Raw genomic sequence first — 25,468 nt, 5'->3', positions numbered from 1 at the left:
ATTAAGTCTGTCTTCAAGGTACAGAAAAGAGCTGTACTCATAATAAGGAATAGCAAAAATAGGGACCACTGTACTGATTTATGCAAAAAAAACTAGAAATTCTGACTGTCCCATGTGAATACATTTTCCAGACTGTTATGTATGTAAGGAAAAATATTCATCTGTATGCTACAAACAGCTCAATACATGACCATGAAACTAGATCCAGCCACTACTTATACCTAAACAGGAGAAACAAATCCAGAACACAGAACAGTATGCTATATAACGACCTAAAACTGTACAACAGACTGCCACAAGAAATAAGAGGTGTAGATGAACTTCATATCTTTAGCCAAAAGCTAAAAATGTATTTATTAAGCAAAATTTGTTACAAGGTAAATGAATATTTAGAATAATTATAGATAGCTATTTAGTAGACACAAATACCACATAAGCCTATATAAAGCAACAGCATTTGTTATAATTATAAATATTGTAAGAATTGACCTGTAAAAATTATAAGAATTGAATTGTAAACATTGTAAGAACTCATGTATTTTATTTCATAAGACACAATTGACAACATCCATACAATTTGTATTGTTATACAGATGAATAAACGTATTAAATCAAATCATGTAGATGAGAATCAGAGGGGCCTGCCATCCCATCATTATTGCTGCCCTGAATATTACACTTACACCTGCAAACACATGGAACTACTGAATATATCAACATTCCTAGTGTCATCTAGCACTTTACCAGATCCTAACATGTCTAGTGTCTGGTTGCAAAACTATCCTGGTCTTGTCAGCAAACATGACATTATTCCATTCTGCAATGATCCAACGTTGATATGCAAGAGCCCAGGTCCTTCAATTTCGTTGGTTCCATTGGTTCAGTGTAAAATTCCCACTGGTCTTCTGGAATAAAGACCACCCTAATGAAATCTTCTATGCTCTTTTTATTCTGTGATATGAATCCCTGATGCCCAGAAGAAGTCATTTTCAACATTTCTGGCAGTTGATGTTTGGTGCCTGTGAGCTGACAGTTGGATGAAGCAATCCAGCACTGGTGTTATCATACAAGGATGACCACTGCGAGGCCTGTCATTTACATTTACCATCTCTCTGTACTTTCTCCACACCTTAGACACACCACTTTAAGTGGTTTGAACTGCTGAAAGTAAAGTCACTATCCTGGTTCTATCAAAGTATTGTATGACTGTACATGGCATGCTACTCTAGAGCTGAACACAAACTGAATGAAGCTCTTGTTGATATGAAGCTGTTGTGTGCCGCTGCAGCAGTGGTATGTTTACATGACTAGGAAATGACCATAAAGTATGCCAGTATAAACATCATCCAGTATATAGGATCTAATTGGGTAATGCATGAAGTGCCTAGGTCATTAAGATCTGTAGTATTCTAGACTACATTTTACAATAATATTCCACACTTCTGTTGAGCAGTGTACTATATAATAGCTTTCAAACCTTAAGTGCTTCAAATGACACCTAAAATAGACTAGTCACTTGAGAATAGTAGCCTAAAAGCTAAATAATAAGTGTACTTCTGAAAGTAATTCATTACAAGATACATACCAGATTCCATAGATAGGGTACAAGCATGAGTGCTATTCCTGCAGATACATTTGATGCACCTACTCCCAGGTTTCTTATCACTGTAGGAAACAGTTCTGCAGTGAAAACAGGCATTATCACATTTGATGAAGATATAGCAAATTTTCCTGCCATTGCTAAGGCAATTGTTACCCATTGCAGATCTTTATCTGAAACAAGAAATAGTTCAATGTGTGAAATCTTTTTAACCAGTAATAAATATATGCAGTTAACTTCAAAAATGGGTGCTGACAGAACAATTGAGGTGTTGACATGGAAAAGCCTGAAACAAAAATAAATAAATAAATTGAAAATAAGTTTTTTTGGTGGAAAATGTAGTAAGAACTCATGCCAGTGACATGGTAAAGTCAGTAAACTGGAGTGTTAATATATTGTTTTTGTAATACATATATATACAAATTGTAATTGTAATGTAAATATAATGTTGATGAGTCCCCAGTACATTAGATTGTGATTTGACTTTGTATGTTATGGGATAATAAAAATTCTGATTCTGATTCTGAGTAAGTCACTGTACAGTGTAGTTTAGTTTGTCCAGCAAGTTTGAAGATCTATACATGGAGAAGGAACTAACTCCATGTTAAAGGACAATAGTATGATCAAGAGTAACCTTTTAAGCAGAGTATCATATAATTTTGTTGTATGTTTAATTCAATGAACTCATGTAACAACCAAGATACTGAAGCAAGTAAGTTTGTTTTTGAATGAAATGAACGAAATGGTGTACATTTTAATGACATTCAGAAACTTTCAAAATGAGGAGTACAGTGATATAATGCTTTTTAATGAATTAAAACTTAAAGGAAAAATGGCCAAAGTGAGCTATTTGGTTGTAAACACCACAAATTGTTGCGCTCATGGCACACACTGTCATCATATGCAGCAAAAATCACTTGTGAGTGTGGCTACAAGTGTCAAGATATCAAAGAACTCAGATGTAGACACTATAGCAAGTTTTAGAAAAAAGTCACCTAAAGTAAAAGACATTTTCTTTTTATGCTCATACATTTTGTGATAGTAAAATAGGATGTCATTTAATCAAAATGCATGTCATCTTTCCTGACATAAGGTAAGCCATTATTCATGAGAAAAGTTAACTAAATTATTCTGAAATCTAGAATTAAACATCTACAGAATGTAGATGTCAGATCACTCATAACACAATAAACATTAATAAGAGGTTCTGTTGTTGTGTGTTTAGTAAACATTTCAAGAAGCATTTTTTCCATCAGCCTATTCAGATACTTATGCAACGTTGGACCTAAAGATGACCAAAGAGAAAATAAATATGTACCAGATAAGCTAAGATGTACAGGTAGCAAAAGAATATATGTACATAAAGCAGAAAAGCCACAAAAATCTTTAAATATGAGAACAGTAAATCCTGAATGCCATCAAGTGCAATCTTCACACATTTTTGGATATGCAACAAGTGATATTCATACCAATGTTGACCCATTGTAATACGTTTTATGATAAACAGCTGTGCAGCTACAATCTGTGCCAGTATATTCATAATACTGGGGAAAGTTTCATGTGTTTGTGACACAAGAGTTTGTTTTACATGAGTTTTTTTTATGTTTTACAGCCAGTTTATATAATTGAAACTTCTTTTTTACAAACCAACAAACATTTTTAACTTCTCCTGTAAAATCTAGTTCTTTTATGTTACATGCTTCCCCTTGTCAACACTTCAGTTTCTGTATTTCCTCAGTAGTAAACCAATCCATATTGAATATGATGTGTTTGTCCCAAAGTTATATTATGTCTATATCCATGCATGTCAATTTTAACACCTATATATGAAATTTGAACGTGACGTGCAGCAACTAGAATAACTTGTTAAGCAGAAGAACACTTCTATCAAGTTAAATAATGAGGAGGAGAAGGGGAGAATGAAAGGAAAAGGGAAATGAGTAAAAAAGCAGCTCCCACCTTTCCTCGGTCTTTTCTCTTGGGGCACAGTTCTAAGCACAGCCTTTTTTCTGCTACTCTAGTAACTACCTGAAGTGACTGTTTTAGTTCCTGCCAATGATCTCTACAGTTTGAAGAACTCCAGTTTTGCCATTCTTCAATAGTGGGTTTTCATGTTTGTGGCAGTTACATTAAGTAGTAAATAAGTTCTCTCTTAGTTCAGTGTAAAAATTATGAAAAAGTTAAATATTTCACTGTGATAAGAAGGGCATAACATATCAGTTTTACAATGCTGTGTTACAGTGGCAGTAACTTATGTAACCAGCAAAATGAAGTGACAAGTTTTCAGAAATTTTACTGAATTTTATCATCTTAAAATAATGTACATACAATAAGTCGTGTGAACTCTTCCTCCCTGATGGGCTTTACCTATGACACAAATAAATTTTTTCATAAGCATTTAAAAATCATAAAACTGGATAGTGCACATCTTTGAGTTATCGGTGAGCAATAACGAAAAAATTTGTTTCCACTGCGTCACATTAATTTAAGACATGCACAAACAGAACATTCATAGAAATTTGTGCATTTACGTATGTTTTTCACTAAGGATAGAAATGTCATTTTAAATTATCTTTCATACATGAAATGAAATACGACAAATACAAAATATGAAATGTTCCTACTTCCTATACCCTGTGTAGACAATCATCCAACAGGAATCTTCCCCAGTCCATATAGTTATTAACCTGGAACCCTCAAGTCCAAATGTTTTGCAGAAAGAGCTCTGAGAACTTAGCATATACTTAGGACATTAGAGACAGTTTTAAAAATAATTAGCAGTTTTGTACAATAATGTGGAAAGGATAGATTGCTATTCATTATTTTGAGGAGGCATTAAGTCACAGACAGGCACAGTGACATGGGTGTGTAAGTTTTGTACTTCTGAAAAAGGACTATGTCCAAAAGTTGAAATATTTCTAGCATTTTTTATTACTGCACCTATCTGTCTTGCAACTCAATTTCTCCTCTATGTGGTGACTAGTGTTGTTATTTCATCGTGGACTTTCCATTGTTTAACATTTTTGTACAGTGTTTGATGTAACAGCCTGTTGAATCAGCCACTATGATTTGTGTGGTGGCTACAGAAGTAAATAGATGTGTCTATTTTCCTAGATTAAGCAACTGTGATTTTCTTTTTGTACCTTGTTTGTTCATTTACTGCAATTGCATTTCAACTTGTGTGTTGTTGGTGTATGCATAAAAGTGTTTATGTAGTTGATCATGATATTTCTATTAAGAAATTATTTTGAAATGAAAGGAACCAACAAGATTATTAGCCAGCCAAAGCTAGTTCTGTGACCAGTTATGTGGTGGCACTTCATTCACTGACCAACAATAAGATCAAAGCACTGATGGAGCATGCACGTAATACCTCTGTGGGTGTGTAGTCACTGCTGACATTGGAGCAACATGTCGCCACTCATACATCATCCTTTACAACACTATCCCACCAGAAACAGCATCATGAATGAATGCTTAAGGTAAAACATCTGGTTCAAATATTGTACACTGTTCTTGAATTGTATGTGCCAACATCTGTATTTTTCTTAAACATATTGCTAACTTACTGCAAGAAGGCTGCATAACAATTAATAGGACCTTCATGCCACTCAGGTATCTCCAAAACTCAAGCACATGAAATGTCTTTCTGAATGTGCTTCCTTTCACACCTAGTATCTCAGTTATTAACCAAATGCCTAAACATGGTCATGTCCTTGAACACATGTGCAAAATACTATCAGGATCTAAGATACATGACCATACTTGCTTAAAATCTTTTTTACATACTACACAACTTTGAAGATTTTAATAAAGTGCCATTTAAGGGAAATATTTTCACTGTGCATGTAGCTATTGTTGAAGCAATTTGTCGTAGCTGTGAACTACAGGGCACATTAAGAAAAACTGTCTAAAGTGTATCCATTGATATAACTATCATCATTGACTTCCCTGCACTTTAAGCAAAAACATCTATAAGACAAACTGCAAGAGAAGTTGTTGCTGGAATGCAGCTATTACACAGGACAGAAGAAGGCATCAACGTTTCTCCTGTTCCCTGAGCACACACAATGGCATTGTTCTTTTTATACAGAACCACCAAGACAAAAATTCAGAAGCTATCAATATTTCTCAGTCTGGCCACTGTTGATCACCCTCGTTGACATCATCAGTAGAAGAAGATGAAATGATGCTGGATCAGGCAGGCAATGGTGACTCCATTTGAACTGTTCCTATGAGCTTGGTGGGCAGTTTTCAGCTTCATTCAATAGTTTTTGTTTTTTTAGGTTTTTTACTGCTATAACTAATTGTTTTATCCATTGTACATGATAAACAAAAAAATTATGCAGTTTGGTTTTAGAATGTTACTCAAGATAACTGAGCAAGCACAACAGAACAGAGACAGGTAGAGCAGGTACTTGGCACACCAAACCAAGTTGAATCGAATAAAGTGACTGAAGTGACATATGGCAATATAGTGGTGCTTGTGCACTGTGATGGACTAGGCAGGGAAGGGTAAGAAGAGTCAGCTGGCCACAGCCCTCACTCACTGTTCACCACTGTGTATGTCTAGATGTAGTAGAGTCTAGTCTCACAACCAGTAGGCATAGTTTTATTTCAGTTCAACCACAGAAAAAGTTCTGTCATACACCCATCTCAAAATCTGTGGTTCTGATTTTTTTCGTCAGAGGTACTGGTATGGCATACCAGTGCATACCATAAAAAATCGAGCACTGTATGAGGTCTGTTAAAAAGATTCCAGAAGTTTCAAAATTCCACACCAATGGTGGGGTGGGGTGGAGCAATTGGCATCCCTGCACACACCTGTGTTTAATGTGTAACTGCCAGAAGTCTCATTGTTGCAGGTCACTTAGTTATTGTTCAGTGCAGTATTGAGTAGAACATTGTGTCACACAGTTTGCGGATTTTGAGATGGTACAGTTAGAGGAGCAACACACCTGCATCATATTTTGGATGAAACTCAAGAAAACCTTTACAGAGACTCACCAAATGATGCAGGAGATGATGAGTGCTTCAGTTCACACAGTTTAAAAATGGCTGTACAGTGGTTGTTCGGGATGCCCTTTGACATCTACTGAATACTCATGTCAGGTACATCAACAAAATTGTGCTTGCAAATCAAAGACTGACTGTCTTAGAGGTTGCAGAAGAATTTAACATTTCAGTTGGATCATGTCATGAAATCCTGACACAGCGTCTTGGAATGCATCATGTTGCCACTGAGTTCATCCCATGGCTCATGAGTCAAGACCATAAAAATCTTCACCTCACAATGCGTGAAGAGCTTTTGGATTGCGCAAATGAGAATGAGATGTTCCTTAAGAGAATCGTAACTGGTGATAAGATGTGGGTCTAGGGTTATAATGTTGAGACCAAGTTTCAATCTTCACAATTGGTTATGGAAAGCTCTCCAAGACCGACAAAAGCTCATCAGGTCAGATCAAATGTCAAAGCCATGCTGATAGTTTTCTTCTACTTTGAAAGTTTAGTTCATCAAGAATTCGTTCCACAGAAACAAACTGTTAATGGTACTATCAGGATGTGTTGTGATGCATGCAAGAAAATTTGAGAAGGAAATTGAAATGTGGCAACACAATTCATGGCTCTTGCATCACAATAATGCACCCACACATTCATCAATATTGGTCCATGACTATTGCACAAAAAACGAAATCACTGTGGTGCCTCATCCTCCATACTATCCAAACCTGGCCTCTGTGGACATTTTTTTTTTTATTTTTGAAGTTGCAAACCCCATTGAAAGGATGAAGATTTGCAATGATAGGTGAGATAAAAGAAAATTCACAGGTGGCACTTCATATGATTCAGCAGAGGTGTACCAAGACTACTTCTGGAAGTGGAAATGGTGTTGAGAGCATTGTATCAATTGTGGAGGAGAGTATTTTGAAGGAGACCATGCACAACAAGTAAAAGGTAAGTGGAGAAAACTTTTGTACACAAAGTTCTGGAATTTTTTAAACAGACCCCATATACATAAAAAAGACTATCCAGATGAAATACTAAGTGAACAAATAGGCTTTAGACATAAATATCATCTGGAAAGCTTTATTGTCATACTGGAACATGAAAAGGAATAGTACATATCAACAACAAAATATACTCAGACCAAAGGTGTAATTCACAGCAAAAATCAATCAGTGAAATATAACATAATTGTTCTGTAGCTAACTATACTTTGTAAACATATAGCCTCACAGTAAAGAAACTGTCAAATAAATGTCAAATCATTCTATATAATAAATGAACTTTCAAATCAGTGACAAAACTTGTTCCATACATTTATAATTATTACATATCATGTAATATCTATGAATTAGACACTGAAGGTTTACTAGAGATGTGGTATGGGCATCAAATCAAAATGGACATAAGTACGAATGTACTATTTCAATGTATAATTATTCACTTGGACAGCCTCTATATGTGCAGATAATTTCATCAATGTTCTATTCACAGGTTTATTGAGAATGGCAGTGAAGCTGAAACAGCTATTGTGGTAAAGAATACTGAACTTCTAGAATGAAATTTTCACTCTGCAGAAGAGTGTGTGGGGATATGAAACTTCCTGGCAAACTTCCTGCCAGATTAAAACTGTGTGCCAGATCATGACTCAAACTCGGGACCTTTGCCTTTCGCATGCAAAGCTCTACCATCTGAGCTACTCAAGCACGACTCACACCCCATCCTCACAGCTTTACTTCTGCCACTACCTTGTCTCCTACCTTCCAAACTTCACAGAAGCTCTCCTGAGAAACTGGCAAAACTGGCACACCTGGAAGAAAGGATAATCTGGACACATGGCAATCCCACAGCCTGGAGGATATTTCCAGAATGAAATTTTCACTCTGCAGTGGAGTGTGCACAGATATGAAACTTCCTGGCAGATTAAAACTGTGTGCCAGACCGTGACTCAAACTTGGGACCTTTTCCTTTAGCGGGCAAGTGCTCTACCATCTGAGCTACCCAAGCATGACTCACACCCCATCCCCATAGCTTCACTTCTGCCAGTACCTTGTCTCCTACCTTCCAAACTTCACAGAAGCTCTCCTGCAAAACTTGCAGAACTAGCACTCCTTTCTTCCAGGAGTGCTAGTTTTGCTTGTTTCGCAAGAGAGCTTCTGTGAAGTTTGGAAGATAGGAGACGAGGTACAGGCAGAAGTAAAGCTGTCAGGATGGGTGTGAGCTCAGATGGTAGAGCACTTGCCAATGAAAGGCACAGGTCCCGAGTTCATGTCACGGTCTGGCACATGGTTTTAATCTGCAAGGAAGTTTAATATTGAACTTATTGCAGCTGTTCTGCATGTTTCCTTTTCAAAATATGTTTTTCTGCTTTGTTTCCAAGGAGCATCCTGTGTCTGTCTCTTGGTATAAATGAACTGGGGCAAGTCCTAACTAGCTCCTGTGTAAGTCACCTTTACAGAAGTCATTATCATCTCCCCTGTAAAGATTCATAATTTCAAAGATCCATTTCTACTGTGTGCAATATCAGAGCCTTTATTCCCACAAGAGACATATTTTTGTGTAACAGATAATAGTCTGTTGAGTCAACGAGACCTCATTGTCACTGTCTCTTCTTAGGAAAATTTTTAACCACTCCAAGTTTGTTAATAACCTTTATTTATGCTGTATGATATGACCAAATGCATATATTAAGCTTTCTTTGTAAATTTCCGACTTCCTGGTCTTGATATTTAGTCCCTCTGTGTCCAAACCATTCATTCAGACAGCTGTTTAAACAATGTCAAGCATTCTTCACTAGCATCAAATTTTAAATTCACTGTTCTTCAGTTCTACACTTTGTGCAGTCAGCATCTCGGGACCATATGGAAAGATGGAAATTTGATGTCAGACGATCACATTATGCAGTGTTAAATTCTGAATGTACTTCCATAACTCAAATATTAAAAGCTATTGTGCAGTAACAACAAGAAAACTTCAAAATCAAATTGTGAATAAATATGAACAGGTATTTGCAGATGTTACACACTTACCAAGTGGTACTGGAATTGTAAGTAGACAGGCAATGCCTGACAGTAGCAATGTCAAGCAAAATGGCCATCGGCGTCCCATTTTCAGTAGGAACAAAATACTTATAGCAATGGAAGGCAACTCAACTACACCTATATATAAGAAATATAAATGAGTCAGTTTGTGAAACATACATTCTTGAATAAAAATCACTATAAAGCAGTTGTTATTTCCATATCTAACATATTATAAATGAGTAGGGGTCCCTTACGTACCTGAAAGCACAGTATTTATATACACATTTCCACCAATGTTTCCCAAGTTCAGCACCAGACCATAATAGACTATGTACACACTAAACCATATAACATACAGCACAAGGGAATTCTTTCTTAGATTAGGGGTGCGAAACAAATCAAGACAGCCAGCACTTGCATCCTCAGAACCCTCCTTTTGTGGTATCCCCTGAAAACATATTCAGAAATTATTACTATGAAATGTAGAAATCTCGTGCACACAAGAAATTATTTTCAATTATCATTATCTGTCTACTACAAGTGTACATTTTGCTTTCCACTCAGAATTATCTGATACATATCCCTTTTTACATTATATCCTAGAAAGTGAATTGTAACATTTGTGGACAATATTTGTTGATCACACCTGAGAAAGCAACAAAATTCAAATGCCAAAGCAGATAAAAATATTATTGACTACTTATAACCCGTTTCTTGCAGGATTAAAATCACGGGATTAAAATTAAGGTTACCCTAAACTTACAATTACATTTTCTCTTTGTATTAATAAACAGTACATACCCTAGTTAACAAACTAACTACTTATACCGATACTCGACAGAAATAAATGTGTGTGTTTGGGAGTGATTATTTCCATAAAATTTATCTCCCTCTTCTTCCATAAATCATACAGGCAAAATGTACAATACTGATTGCAACACAGTGATGCATTTATCAGATCTGAATAATCTTGTACATGCTGTCAGATTAGTGAATCAAGAAACACCATATATTGTAATGGAATAGCTGTATGCTAAAGAAGACAATAATTTCCAAGAAGACTGACTTAGTAATTGTTCCATGTCATCTTCAAAAACAAGCTTATCACTATTTCAGTGAGACTGCAGAAACCTTTTTCAGGAGTAATCTTTTCTTCACAATTATTTTTAGACTTATGAATAGAAAAAAACTCCTTTAGAAGCATCCTACAATGGCACTGAAACTTTGGCAGGACTATTGTTAAGTTGTTGTTCTACATTTACCTAAAATACTTCAACTGGCGTAACTGTAATGGCAACAGCAAAGCAGTGGTCTGTGATCACAGGTGGAAAGGGAGGCCAGGCCTCCTCACTTTTCTGTAGTAGAAGTAGTAGTAGTTGCAGCAATAATTATTTTTAGAATAAACATTTATGCACCTTTGCCAAACTTGAGAGACATTAACTTATGTTATTTCTTCTAAATTGCCAGCACTAGAGAGCAAGTCAAAATGTGAAAGCTTAAGGCTAATCTAAAGCATACGGAGTCACAAAGCATATGGCAAACCCCAAGGAGGCCAGACACATGCCAGGCCACCTGTAAATGCTCAGTTACCATGGTAACCATTATGTCACTGCTAGAAACAGGAGAAGAAGTACAGGCTGCCTTGGCCATGCTGCTGTGTGCCTCTGTGCCATGGGAGACCACTTGTGGAACCACCTCTCTAGGTTTCCCTTATGTTAGTTGTCCTGTGTGTAGTGAATCCTATACAAGTACTGATGTAACACTTTTGAGTGAGGACATCATTACTTCCTTGCAAGAGCTTTCATTTTCAAGGAGAGGTGAAACTGAACGACATGAAACAGTGAATGTCCAACACCAGCTTTCTTCAGAAATGTAAATTTAAAACATGGGCACTACAAACTTCATGGTATGAGCAGCACAAGTGGTTATGTGCTAGCACTACAAAAGGAAAATTCTTCTGCTGGCCATGTTTGCTCCTAAGCACTAGAAAATCTGTATGGTCTATGGAGGCATTTGACGATATGAAGAACCTGTCTTAACGGTTTAGCATGGCATGTTTCTTCTAAAAATCACCTAAGTAGTTTTATTTCATTTCAAGAATCATCCAAACAAGTGTTTAGCTTTTCAGAGCTTAATGATCATCCCCAACCATGAAGTGAAAGCGAACAGAGATCATAAAAATTCTAGTTGATATCACTAGTCTTTTGTGTAAGAGGGAGGTAGCATTCAGAGGTCATGATGAGACAAAAGATTTATTGAATCCCAGAAATTTTAGAGCCATTTTTAAATTTGTGCTAAACAGAAACAAAGATTTGAACACACATTGGAAGAAAATGGGTTATTTCCAGGGATTCTCAAAAACTATACAGAATACGTTGACTGAATTGTAAATGATTTGATTTTTGAATAATACACATTCAACCTCATTTTATGCCTGCAGTGTGGATGAAGCAGCAGACATTTCTGACAAGTCACAATGCTTCATTGTTGTTAGGCTGGTGGACTGCTGAGGTGAGATTTAAGAACATTTTCTTGCTTTTCATTATGTTAGCCACACTACTGTGTTCACTTTGCAAAGCGGTGCATTTCAGAATTATGATACGAAGAACAAAATAATGGCCTGAACCTATGATGGTGCTTGCATTTTGGCAGGAGAATTAAATGGCCTGGAAGCTAAGGTTCTTTGTATTGTCCCCCAAGCTCTTTTTACCTGCTGTTTTGCTCATCATTTAAATTTAGTTTTGCAGCAGAGCTGCTCTTGTATAAAATGAATAAGGACCTTTTTCTTCATGTTTCAGAGTATTTCTGCTTTCTTCCACCAGACTTCCAGATGCACAACAATTCTTGACAGTATTGTTGGTAAATGTATTCCTTTGAAAAGTGAAGCAAGATGGAACTGTAATACCAGAATAATATCTTCAATTTACAAAAAAACCTTCTGGTGCCAATTGAGGTCTTAAATAATTGATGGTTTACACTCTAGTGCAATGACTACAAGAGAAGCCTTTGATTTCAAAAATAGCTTCCTAGACTTTGACTTTTTTCTTCTCCTGCCTGTTTTTCAAAACAAATTTTTGAAGGATGAATTGCTTTTCAACATTACTGATATATAAAAAAAATGATTATGCATAGTTTTGTAACAATTCTGTCTCAGAATGCATAGATTATAAGAAAAACTTAATAAATGGAGTTAAATTGTCGGTTTTTTTTAATGCCACAAAATGCTTGACCAATTCACAAACTGAAGCTTCAATGAATAGAGTTGGATTGATGGATAAATACATTATCAACCCACTGGTGTCAAAATAAGAACAGGTGTACTTTGAGATATTGGATGATATTGAAACACAACTGGAAACAAGATTTTCACATTGTGATAAACTGCTCTTGCTTGCTTGCTTGCACATAGACACAATGCTACCCAGTTTGCCACCTATACTCAGCATTTCCCTGTACACGGTGGGGATTCATTATTACAAACATTGGTCACAGTTGTGTGTAGAACTGTAGACTGCAATTTCTTCACAAAATAAAAACACTTCACTCTGTCAGTTTGGAAGACAAACAAAAAAAATTACTGACAATGAAATGTAAAAAATTCTCCCAGAAGCTTTGAACTACTTTCTCTAATTGTAACCATTCCTGCAAGAAGTGCTTCATTTGAAAGGAGTTTGTCTTGTCTTAAATCTGTAAAAATGTGTTTGAGGAATAGTATGGCCCAGGATTGATTATCCGTTGTTGCTTGTATCTTAGTAAAAAAAAAAAAAACAATACTGCGAATACTTGAAAGTTAAGACACATAGTATGATGACATCATCAAAAAGATTTGGGAAGAAGTACGATCACTGAGTTAAATTGTTTAACAAGTAAAAATGCTCAGACACCCAATCTACCAGTTCATTTGTTGGTGTTGTCATCATCATTATTGTTGTCTTGGTGGTGGTGGTGGTATTGGTGGTGGTGGTGGTGGTGGTGGTGGTGGTGGTAGTAGTAGTAGTAGTAGTAGTGGTGGTGGTCATTAGGAATGTTAGGTATGCATACATTAAAAGGGAAAGAAAGAAGATTTTCTGATATGTTTCCTGGCTTTTCCGTTGCATCCACGCGATGCCTTTTTGGATGCAACTTTGCACATAGACATAAATTTCAAACAGTGCAACAACACATGAGCATTTGTCCATGTGTAATTTCCTAGAAGTGGAGACCATGTGTAAAGTGCATTACTCGCCATCTTTGGTGGGAATCTTTGCACTTTTTTGCAGATTATAGGCAGATGGTGCCCATGTATGTTTGATTGTGTAGTATGTTGAGATTATCCTGTGAAGCGGTTTATGTGCATTAACGTCTGTTGACTACAAAGGAAGAATGCTTAAATTTATGGATGATTACAAATAAAGAAAAGTCATATGGAATGCCACTTCTAAAGATTATTTGCATACAAATTTGAGATGAAATGCCCTGAGTGTAAAGAATTAGACGAAAAGCCTCTGATCATATTACTGCAAAGAATAAGATGCCATTAAGTTTCAAGGTAGGAAAACAGAGAAGAATAAGCTAGAAATTTCTGAAAAGCGTATATGAAAACTGTGGACAACTATTTGAGCTATGGTGACTTAATAGCATAACTGGCCTGATATCTGAACAAAAGAAATGTTGTGATATTTGTAGTTCCTCAAGAAACTACTGTTAATAGAAATGAAGGACAATGATGACGAAAAAAATGCAAAATTAGAAAATGCAACCTCTGGCAACTGTGAACTTCCCAAATTTGTTGAGTCTGAGAATGTTAATCTACATATAATCTACTATTTCATGATTAAAGTACTGTAAACAAATTTTTTATTAAACAAAATACAAATGATGCATTGAAATTTAATTAACATGCACATAATGACAAAGAACCTCCCTTAAGTATGTCTCAGTTTTGGGAATAATTACAGAAATGCTTTGTTTTGAAATTTGAAATAAATAGCTCCAACTAGTTATAAACTTCCAGCTGCTAGCTAACAAACTGTTATTGTGTGCCTTATTGCTGGAGTTTCCCAAGCAAAAAAATCCTAAATCTCGGTGTGACCTCTTCCTGAAGTTTGCAAACAAAATGTTGTTGTCACTTTGAATTTCTCACACCTCTGTTTATTTAGATACTTCACTGCCTACAATTGCTTTTGTGTTTTCTTTTTATGTCACCTTTTCATTACAGTTAACACATCATAAGCTTCCAGGCAAAGGAGGGGATACATAGCAGACTGCTTGCGCAATGGGGCAATGTGTGGACATGAGAATGCCCATGCATACATGCATTCTTTTCACAAATTTTTGTGGATGTCCTTTTATTCCCATGCATCTGCAACTGCACGCAAGGAAAGAGGCATTGCGCAGACATACCTTTAATACATCATTTCATACCTTTATCATCTTACCAGATACACCATAATTAAAAATGAAGGCACCATTTTTACTGGAAGCATTTATAAATTATCATATGCACAATACTGAAAATACTGTTCTTTCATTGACAGTGTTATTATGTGCAGAAAGGCATAACTACACAGTTATTTTTAAGTTCCTGAAAGCACTACAGAAAACACCAAGTGGAGTAGTAACTGATACATAGTGCACTACTGTTTAGTTCCATAGCCATAGTGTGTCACTACAGCATCTTTATAATCCCTGCCTCAGAGTAGTATAAACTAGAATGATAATCAGAAGCAAACAGAATTGAAAACAAGGTTCCACACAAAGTGAAGTTTGATTAGTTTATATTTTCTGTGGAGGAGACTTATTTTTACATTAGTCTACCATACACACCATTCTCAGAAATCATTCAAGTGTGTGGGCCTATAAGGAAAGACTAATTGAAAAGACAACACCTTGATCTATATGGTACCAGGCTTTCTTAATTGTCAGAAAGCTTCACTGCAAAAAGTAACTAAATTTTAATTAAGAAAAATTGCAAGTTGAATACTGTTCTTCATAAAAAAAAAACTGATTTTGATTTCTGAAAGGTTGTCTTCAGTAAAGACTATGGAAAGCTTCTGCTTTTGCATCATCACCATCATGTGAAGACAATATCAATACAAATTGGAATAATTAGTGTTACCAACAAGTAATGTGTCCAGTCACTCTGCACAAATATAAGGGAAGGAAATTCAGGTGACACAGGACATTTTTGGTGGAGTAACAAAGTTGAAAACTGATGAAAGTGCAGTAAATATGCACTTAAAGTAATGCTGTACAGACTACCAACACAAATAATATATGGCATTTGAATACCATGGTGTCACTGGCAGTACTGCAAAATGGTTCAAATCGTATCTTGCAAACAGGAAACAAAGAGTGTCAGTACAGGATACCAGTGAATTAAGCCATAAGTCATCATCAGATTAGGAATATCTTAGGAGTGGTGTTCCACAAGAGTTCATCCCTGGCCATTGCTTTTTCTTTGTGTATGTTTATGACTTTCCATCAGTTACATCGTCAGATGTAGAGTGTGTGTATCTCCAGATGATACAAGTACTGCAATAAATAGCAAGTCAAGCACCATTTTAGTAAGTTTTGTGGACATTGCCATAGAAACTGATGGTGTTAAATTCCTGGGTTTACAACTTGACAATAAATTTAGTTGGGAGATGTGGCAGTGTGCCCACATACTCTGACACCATGATGTCAACATTTGTATTCTGCACCCTCCATGAGAAAGCAATGCAGAGACACCTGTTTCACTTGATGTCAACACCACTGCTGGGTGAGTGTTCCCAGCAGCATGCTGCCAATGCAGCCTCACTCTTTTGTGCTTCAGCTGTGCTAGGTGAAATTCTACCCTCAGACTTGGACAGTTAAGTGTTGCTCTAAGATGAACATTGAATGTGTTTGGATTCAACCTGGACTTCTGTTCAACTAATGTTGGTTCATGCTTGTATAATTCTGGTGCTTGACTCACCGCCATTGTAAATAAATGTGTGTTGTTGTTATTGTTTTCAATAAAAGACAGTAGATATTAGAGGAAAAAAGCATACCACAGAACTGTGAAATGCTTAAACAAATTCTTATTGAAATGGGGGGGGGCAGGGGGGAGGGGAGGGGGAGGGGGAGGGGGAGGGAGAGGGGGAGGGAGGGAGGGAGGGGGGGGGGAGAGAGAGAGAGAGAGAGAGAGAGAGAGAGAGAGAGAGAGAGAGAGAGAGAGAGAGAGAGAACCTCTGACATTTATTTTCATTTCATGTTATGTAGGGTAACTTTTCAAGTAAAACAAAAGTTTTCAGAGTCCAAAAGCATTTGCGGTGTGAATTCACCAAGATCCTACAGAAGCCTGTTCTGGGAACTGGATTATACTAACTAAGGCTTATAAGTATATGTATTCATAATAAACTTTGTTGTAAATAATATGTCCACTTTTCTAATAAACAGCTGAGTTTACAAAATCAGTTCTATGAACAATAACAGTATCCAAACAGACTTGAAGGCATTTACTTTAGTCCAAAAATGGGACCACTGTTCAGGAGAACACATTTCTGAAAAGTTTTTGGTAAATATAGAAAATTTAGTTACAAATAAAGTTCAGTTTAAGAGGAACCTGAAAGACATGGTTGTTGCCAGCTCCTACTTCATTGATAAATTTATAAACACAAATAGCTGATGTACAGCGTGTACAATGGCTCCATGAAACAAAGAGTTTACCTAATCTAATTTTTTTTTAAAAAGCATGGAGGACATAACAGGAAGCCAGAAATAAAGTTCTGCCTCTTTGAATGCTCTACCACCTTATCTCTCAATAGGTATTTATCATGTGGGCCACACAACTGCATGAAGTTTCAGACACATTGCAGAATTACATTAAATGTAATATTCTGAAATGTTTCTGTTGTTAAATTAATTTATTGTGAAATACTAATACACACACTCCAAAAATAAATATTACTCACTTGTTGTAAAATTTTATCTGCACGTGGTGGTAATTCCATTTTGTTAAATCTAGCTGCTTCCTCCAAAATAACAAGAACTTCATCTTTGCGGCCAAGAGCAAGAAGCCACAATGGAGATTCTGGCAAAACCCTGGTGAACAGAGCAAACACATTTTCATTTATTGAAATGATACACACATAGATACACTGTTCTGTACAAGGATATGGTTAAAATATGTGACTTATATTAAAATTAAAGCTACATGTGTAACACTAAGTAAACATAAATGGCACAGATTTCTTTCAGATTGTTCACTTGGTATTCAGACTCACTCTCACTGTTATTGGTGTTTGTTTTCATGTGAACAGTCAGCTGTAGAACTCATTGGTTGGGTAGCAGCTCCCATATTTGCAACAGCATTTCAGAGCACAGTGATTTCCTTGTGAGTTGTAAAAAGCTTCTAATAACTAGAAAGAACTTATTTTGACTTACTGTTTGCTTTTCAGTTTAAATTCTTAAATTTCTTGCATGTTTGTGTATCTAGTAGCCATAGTTTCATGTTTTAATAACTATGTACAGTATATTTCTTGTGTTTGTATTGAAAGAGGTGCTTGTTTTCATGCGAACAGCCAGTTACTGTTGTAGAACTCATTAGCTAGGTGGAAACTCCCATCTCTGCAGCAACAGCGTGTTTGTACCCACAGATCCATGCTTCAATAACTGTCTAATGTGTAGTTCCATTGTCTATAGTATGGAGAGGGACTGTGATTGCTGTGTTCAGAGGCAAGTTAAGCTGGTGACACTTTTCCCACAGCTCCAGGTGGTGCTGGCTTCAGTTACACAGCTTGAGACTGTTGCCAAAGGGCACCACTGTGGGTGTTTGAGATGGCAATCCAAGGTGCATCTAGCATGTCCCTCATGTCCCCCAATAAATCCACTAATGTGACTACTCTTGTTACTGCCCACATTGAGGATGACCACTGACCTGTAGTTGAGTGACAGGTCAAATGAATTAATGGGACTGCACCTCTTCCAGCATGTGGAGGTGTGCTGACCCTGAATCAAATCTGCCTAGTGGATTAAAAATGATGGATCGGTGTGCTGACCAGCCTGAGTGTGGTTTATAGGCAGGTCCCCACATCCCACTATATGAATATCGGGTTCCCATGTTCCACCTCAGAAACATGCTACATCCTCATTTAGAACACTTTATCATACTTGCATACAGAATTTATGCTATTCAGACAAAGATCCTGAGCAAGATGCAGTTGCTTGCCCTGTTCCATAGAAAGCCTTCTGGCTTGCACAATTAGGAAATTTACAGAGGGTGGGTGGGAGCTCTGGTGTTAGGTGTGCAATGGGACCCTTATGGATATGGCTGCCAAAGAGGGGAATAAATCCAGTGAGCACTCAATGAGCTTACCAGGAGGAATCATTCAAGATGTGGAACAGGCACCTCTGGATGCCATGAAGAGCACAGGGTGCAGCCAGCTGCCAGTAGTGGCTCATGTCAGTACCAACAATGTGGGCCCCTTTGGATCAGAAGAGATACTCTGTGGTTTCAGGTTATTAGCTGAAGTGGTAAAGACTGCCAATCATGCTTGTGAGACAAAGGCAGAGTTCACTATCTCTAGCATCGTTGACTGATCTGACTGTGGACCTTTCGTACAAAGCCAAGTGAAGGATCTGAGTACGACGGTCAGATGGTTCTGTGACCATGTAGGTTGCAGATTTCTCAACTTGCACCATAGGGTGGTGGGGCTTTGGTTTTCTTTTCTTAGGCAAGGGGTCGACTACACACAGGAGGTGGCTTGGCTACAATGGTAGTGGAGGCTATATGGAATGGACTGGATGGTTTTTTAGGTTACAAGGTCTTGGATAAGTACAGTAAGGCTTTCAGTCTCAAATGGTGCAGGACAAATACAGGAATAGGGAAGTCTTAAAAACAACCCGTATTATTGTTGTAAATTGTCATAGCCATGTTGGGAAAGAACCAGAACTGCAGACGCTAAAAGAAAGCACTGAAGTTCAAATCATTGTAGGTACCAAAATCTGGCTAAAGCCAGAGGTAAGTTCAGCCAAAATTTTTTGCAAAGAACCTAGCCATGTTCAGAAAGGACAGATTAAATACAATTGGTGGTGGCATGTTTGTTGCTGTTATAAGTAGTTTATCTTGTAGTAAAACTGAGGCAGATAGTTCCTGTTGTGAGTTAGTATTGGTAGTGATTATACTTGACAACCAGAATAAGTTAATAGTTGGTTCCTTTTACCAACTCCCATCCACCTCCCCCCACCCCCCTGTTGCCCCCCCCCCCGCCCCCCCCGCCCCCCCACCACCACCACCGCTGACCCTGACTCAGATGATTGTTACTGAACAATTCAAAGGAAACTTGAGTATAATATCAAATAAGTGTGCAGCTCATATAGTTATAGTTGGGTGATGACTTCAATCTACCCTTGATACAAATACGTGTCCAAAGCCAGTGGTAGGTTAAACTATTGTCAGAAATTGTACTCAATGTTTGCTTTGAAAATTATTTTGAACAGTTAGTTCAGGAGCCCATTGGAGAGGTGGTTGTAAAAACACACTTGACCTCTTAGCAATAAATAATCATGATCAAATAGGGAGCATCATGAGGGATACAGCGATTAGTAATCACAAGGTCATTGTAATGTGACTGACCAACGCAATATCCAAATCCATCAAAACAAACCCAAAATGTATTACCTAAAAAAGTAGATAAAAATTCCCATACGCCATCATCAGACACAGTCTCATTTCCTTCCCAACTAACTATGTAAATGTAGACCAGATGTATCAGAAGGAATCGAGAGATTTATGCTAAATTAATGCATAAAAGATGATATTGATCCCCCATGGTAGACGAAAAAGGTCAGAACACTGTTGCAGAATAAATGAGAAAAGCATGGAAAATTTAAAATGATACACAATCACCAAGATTGACAACATTTTACTGAAGCTTGAAGCAGATTAAATTACTTAATAATGCCAAATCTTCCAGCCCAGATAGTACACCACTTAGGTTCCTTTCACAGTATGCTAATACAATAGCCCCTTAGCATAGCAATCATACACAACAGCTCACTCAATTAAAGATCTATACCAAAAGACTGGAAGGTTGTACTGGTGACAGCAATAGTCAAGAAAGGAAATAGAAGTAATCTCATGAATTACACAGCCATACCACTGAAGTCAATTTGCAGTAGGAGTTTGCATATTTACTGTGTTTGAACATTACGAATTACCTCAAAGAAAATGTTCAATTGACAAGTAGTCAGCACGGATTCAGAAAATAATGTTCTTGTGAAACACAACTAGCTCTTTACTCGCATGAAGTAATGAGTGCTACCAAAAGGGGATATCAAATTAATTCCATATTTTTAGATTTCCAGAAGGCTTTTGACACTGTACTTCACAAGCAACTTCTGATCAAATTGTGTGCCTATGGAGTATCACTTCAGTTGTGTGATTTGATTCTTGATTTCATGTCAGAAAGGTCACGGTAAATGATAATCAATGGAAAGTCTCTAAGTAAAACAGAAGTGATATATGGAGCTCCGCAAGAAAGTGTTGTATGACCCCTGCTGTTCCTAGTCTATATAAACAAATTAGGAAGAAATCTGAGCAGCCCTCTTGGATTGTTTGCAGACAATGCTGGCGTTTATCAGCTAGTAATGTCATCCGAAGATTAAAACCAACTGCAAAATAATGTAAACACAATATCTGTATGGTGCAAAAAGTGGCATTTGGTTCTGAGTAAGTTGTCATCCACATGAGTACTAAACGAAATCCATTATATTTCAGTTACAAGATAAATAACACAAATCTAAAGGCTATCAATTTGAAGACTTGAAATAAGAAAATGCTCTAAGTGCCCTAATAAGCAATTTTGAAGTTTTGTGTGAAATGGTATCTACACACCAAGTCCAGCACTGTATAAAAAGCTGTAACTCCTATGAATGAAAATGTAGTGACAAATGCAATCAACAGATAGCATGCAGTTTGACAGCTACTGCTGTTAACATACAAAAGGCTCTGTGTTCTGCACACTTCATCCTCAGTGTTGGATAAAATGGTGGAGGAAGAGATGTTTGTAACAGTTAGAGTGGAAAGAAATGTAGAATGAAATTAGAAGTTACTGTGGCAGCAATGAGGGCAAAACTTCACGTAATAAATGTAGTTCTGCAAAAGCAAGAAAAACACGTGATACATGAAATAAAACATTCTATCTTCAGTACCATGAATGCATCTGACTTCTTAGATTTCAAGAAGGCAGCAGATTGTAATATAAATGCAGCAAACCTAAACATGTCCAAAGTACAGTGGCTACTATTAGCCAAACATAAGCCTCATGAAATTATGACCAGGAGAAGCTTAAATGAAATTGAGGCCTGGGAAGGAATTTCTATTTTGAGAAAAGGTGTATGAGCACAGGACATCAAGAAAATGCAACTACGTGTTCTGGACGTTATAAAGCACATCTGTGAAAAAAGAAGAAACATTGATTGAAATAATGCAATAAATGACAAATAATGACCACATAAAATTTTGCAAAAGTAGAATGAACTTTTACTATCTTTTTCCTGCATACTGAACTGTGGCACTTTTTCATTGCATTTCCACTCTCAGTAAGTTTTTGATGCTATTACAATACAAAGTTTGTAATTTCCTTTGGAAACTAGGTCCATACTACGAATAGGTTTCAAACAAAACACATTAATAGTGCAAATATGACCATTAATCATCTAGCATACTTAAAACTCATTTTCCTCCGATTCATGATTTTGGCACTTAGAGCTTTTTTTTAATTTCAAGTCATCTTATTCAACTAAATACCTAGGAATTACAATTACTAACAAACTGAATTTGGAATTATCACATAGATAATGTTGTGGGGAAGGCAAACCAAAGACTGTTTTATTTGCAGAACCCTCAGAAGATGCAAGAGGTCTATTAAAGAGACTACATACACTGTGCTTGCCTATCCTCTGCTTGAGTAGGCCTACTGCCGTGCAGTGTGGGATCCTTAGCAGATAGGATTGATAGAGGACACTGAAAAAACCTAAAAAAAGGGCAGCTCATTTTGTATTATCACAAAATAGGGGAAAGAGTGTCACAGATATGATAAGCAAATTGGGGTGGCAGCCATTAAAACAATGGCATTTTCTCATTGTGATGAGATATTTTCATGACATTTCAGTTACCTACATTCTCCTCTGAATGCAAAAATATTTTACTGTCGCTACCTAGGCAGGGATAAATGATCATTGTAATAAAATAAGAAATATCAGAGCCTGTACAGAAAGAGCTTTCCCACACACTGTTAAAGAATGGAATGATAGAGAAATAGTTTGAAGGTGGTTCGAAGAACCCTCTGCTGGGCACTTATGTGTGAGTTGCAGAGTATTCATGTAGAAGTAGATACAGGACACATAACCATCTTTCTTATTATGCCAATGAAACATAGCTAGTATTATTTCTGAAATAATGTGTGGCATTGTAGCCAGTTGATACCACACAAGGGGCAATCGTTCTGTGTACAGAGGTTGGCACTAAAGGTTTGGCTGTTGTCTGACAGAAACTGGTGTTGCACAAATGCTGGCAGCATGAGTGCCACACCACCTGAAAGGTATATGGTATACCTAAGATCCTGATCTTGAACAACCTTGAAAATCTTCTTAATATCTTTTCCATTTCCGAGGTACAGAGATTGAAAGTTACCCTAATTTTTCGCATAAAATACACATGTAAAATCCAATGTGAAGCAAAAACATAGTTTATAAAGTGATGTAGCATGGATAAATGCGCTGTAAAGCCTCTCTGATATCATCAGAATGCTTCTGGGAAGCCTATGTTGTAGTATTGAAGCACATACAAAATTTTTGTGCACATAAAATCTGGTCTGAGGTGTAAAATAATACAGTTCTGCATCATTTCAGTTTCATATATTTGTAAGTAAACTGTCAAAATTTTACTGGCCCATAAAGTTCTTCTCATACAGGTGACATTCTGCGTGCAATCACCATACGTAAGATGCTACCACCACCTTCTCAAGCACCGTGTGTCAATGTTCCAGTGGCAGCAGCATGGCATACTTCAAAGTGTTCACAGTGGGGGCGCCACAAGAGATGCAGCAGTCATACCACTGGAGTCGATGGCTACAATCTGAATGCAGCCACACATGATTAAGTCACATCGTGTGGCCTGGAAGGGGAGTCATCTGGTGGGCCTGCTGGAGTACGGAGCAGGTCACCTCTCATTCACGATGCTTACTGTGACAGTGTTGGGAAATGAACTTTGGCTACAGACCTGGACACAAATGATTACGCTGAGTTATGTTTCACCTTGTTTTCAGAATAAATCTTCTTAGTTTTAATTAATTCCGACTTTCCATTTGGTAGCCTGTGTCTGAGACACAACACATTCCCTGCTGCAGCAAGGAAAAGAAGGTAACCAATGGAAAAATGCTGCTATCAGAGAACAAAGAAGGAGAATATGTCCTTGTTTATTAAAAAACTCTGACTGAAAAGTGGGGTACCAGTTGCCTCATTCTACCTACCTCAGCATCTTTAAAAATGTTCACAAAAATTTTGGTATGAGAACATTTTTTTATGCTCAGAAAGAAGAATATAGTGGAACTGGTAGTGGGCAACAGATGGAAAAGTAATAAATGCTGGAGATAGTTTACTAGACAGTGGCTGTGATACAGAAAGAGCAAAGGATACAATGGCAGTGCGAGAGAAAGAGAAGGACACTGGCAGCAGAACACAGTTGACAGTGACATAACAGTGACAGGAAAAAGAGTGAAGGAGACAGTGCCAGTGAGAGAGGAATAAAAAGAAGGAGAAAGTGGAAGTGAGTGAGAGCCAGTGATAATGAGAGACACATTCTATGACAATGACAACGAGGGAGAGAGAAATAGTGACAGTGAGAAGAAACGACAGCAGTGGGAAGGAATGAATGAGATAGTAGTACTAAGAGGGGGCAAGAGGGAGAGTTGTAGTAGGAGGGAGAGGAGGACAGAAAAAGGAGACTGTGTATGTGAGACAACAGACAGTGACAGGTAGAGAGACACAAAGAGATAATGACAATGAGATGAGCTGAATGAGTGAGTGAGAATGGGCAAGTGGGAACAGATGGGTATGAGTGACTTAAACCAATGGACTAATGGGCGTGAGCAAGTTACAGTTAGGGGATCTTGAGGGACTGAGATGTGAGTTGTGTGCTAAAAAGGACGCAAATAGGAAACTTACTGGCAGATTATAACTGTGTGCCGGACCAAGACTCGAACTCGGGACCTTTCATATCAGCACACACTCCGCTGCAGAGTGAAAATCTCATTCTGGAAACATCCCCCAAGGCTGTGGCTAAGCCATGTCTCCACAACATTCTTTCTTCCAGGAGCGCTAGTTCTGCAAGATTTGCAGAAGAGCTTCTGTGAAGTCTGGAAGGTAGGAGATGAGGTTCTGGCAGAATTGAAGCTGTGAGGACAGGGCGTGAGTCATTCTTGGGTAGCTCAGATGGTAGAGCGCCTCCAGCAGATGTTTATCAGCCAGGCTGGGGATGATGCGATTCTGTAACGTATCGGCGTGCCTCCCACCCATCACGGTAGCAGTTACAAAACCAGAATCATGTATTTCCTCGAACAAAAAATGCCTGATAATGGTAGATGTGGTAAATCCAACCAATACCGTGACTTTCTCGTCATGCAATGGAGTTTCCACGACAGTTCTAGGATTTTTGGTAGCCCAAATTCTGCTGTTGAGGGCGTTGACAGCCCCTCGGAGCATGAAATGAGCTTCGTCGGTCCACAACACGTTACTCAACCAATTGTCATCTTCTGCCATCTTTCAAAATGCCCACACCGCAAATGCCCTCCGTTTCACTAAATCGCCAGGTAACAGTTCACGATGCCGATGGATT

General features: G+C 37.5%; 1 protein-coding gene across 2 annotated transcripts in view; it reads right to left on the bottom strand.

The window, feature by feature from the left end:
* LOC124721887 (organic cation transporter protein-like) overlaps positions 1-25,468 on the bottom strand; it is a 483,907-nt gene that overhangs the window by 22,555 nt on the left and 435,884 nt on the right. For both annotated transcript variants that reach the window (XM_047247039.1, XM_047247040.1), the window contains exons 7-10: positions 17,544-17,673; positions 9,886-10,075; positions 9,634-9,762; positions 1,586-1,773 (exon numbers count right to left, since the gene is read on the bottom strand). In XM_047247039.1, coding sequence (XP_047102995.1) covers positions 1,586-1,773; positions 9,634-9,762; positions 9,886-10,075; positions 17,544-17,673 — 637 coding nt within the window. The remainder of the gene's footprint in view (positions 1-1,585; positions 1,774-9,633; positions 9,763-9,885; positions 10,076-17,543; positions 17,674-25,468) is intronic.

Source organism: Schistocerca piceifrons, chromosome X (genome assembly GCF_021461385.2).
Source record: "Schistocerca piceifrons isolate TAMUIC-IGC-003096 chromosome X, iqSchPice1.1, whole genome shotgun sequence".
In the NCBI taxonomy this organism is placed as follows: Eukaryota; Metazoa; Arthropoda; class Insecta; order Orthoptera; family Acrididae; genus Schistocerca; species Schistocerca piceifrons.
This window is presented reverse-complemented; position numbering and strand designations above follow the sequence as displayed.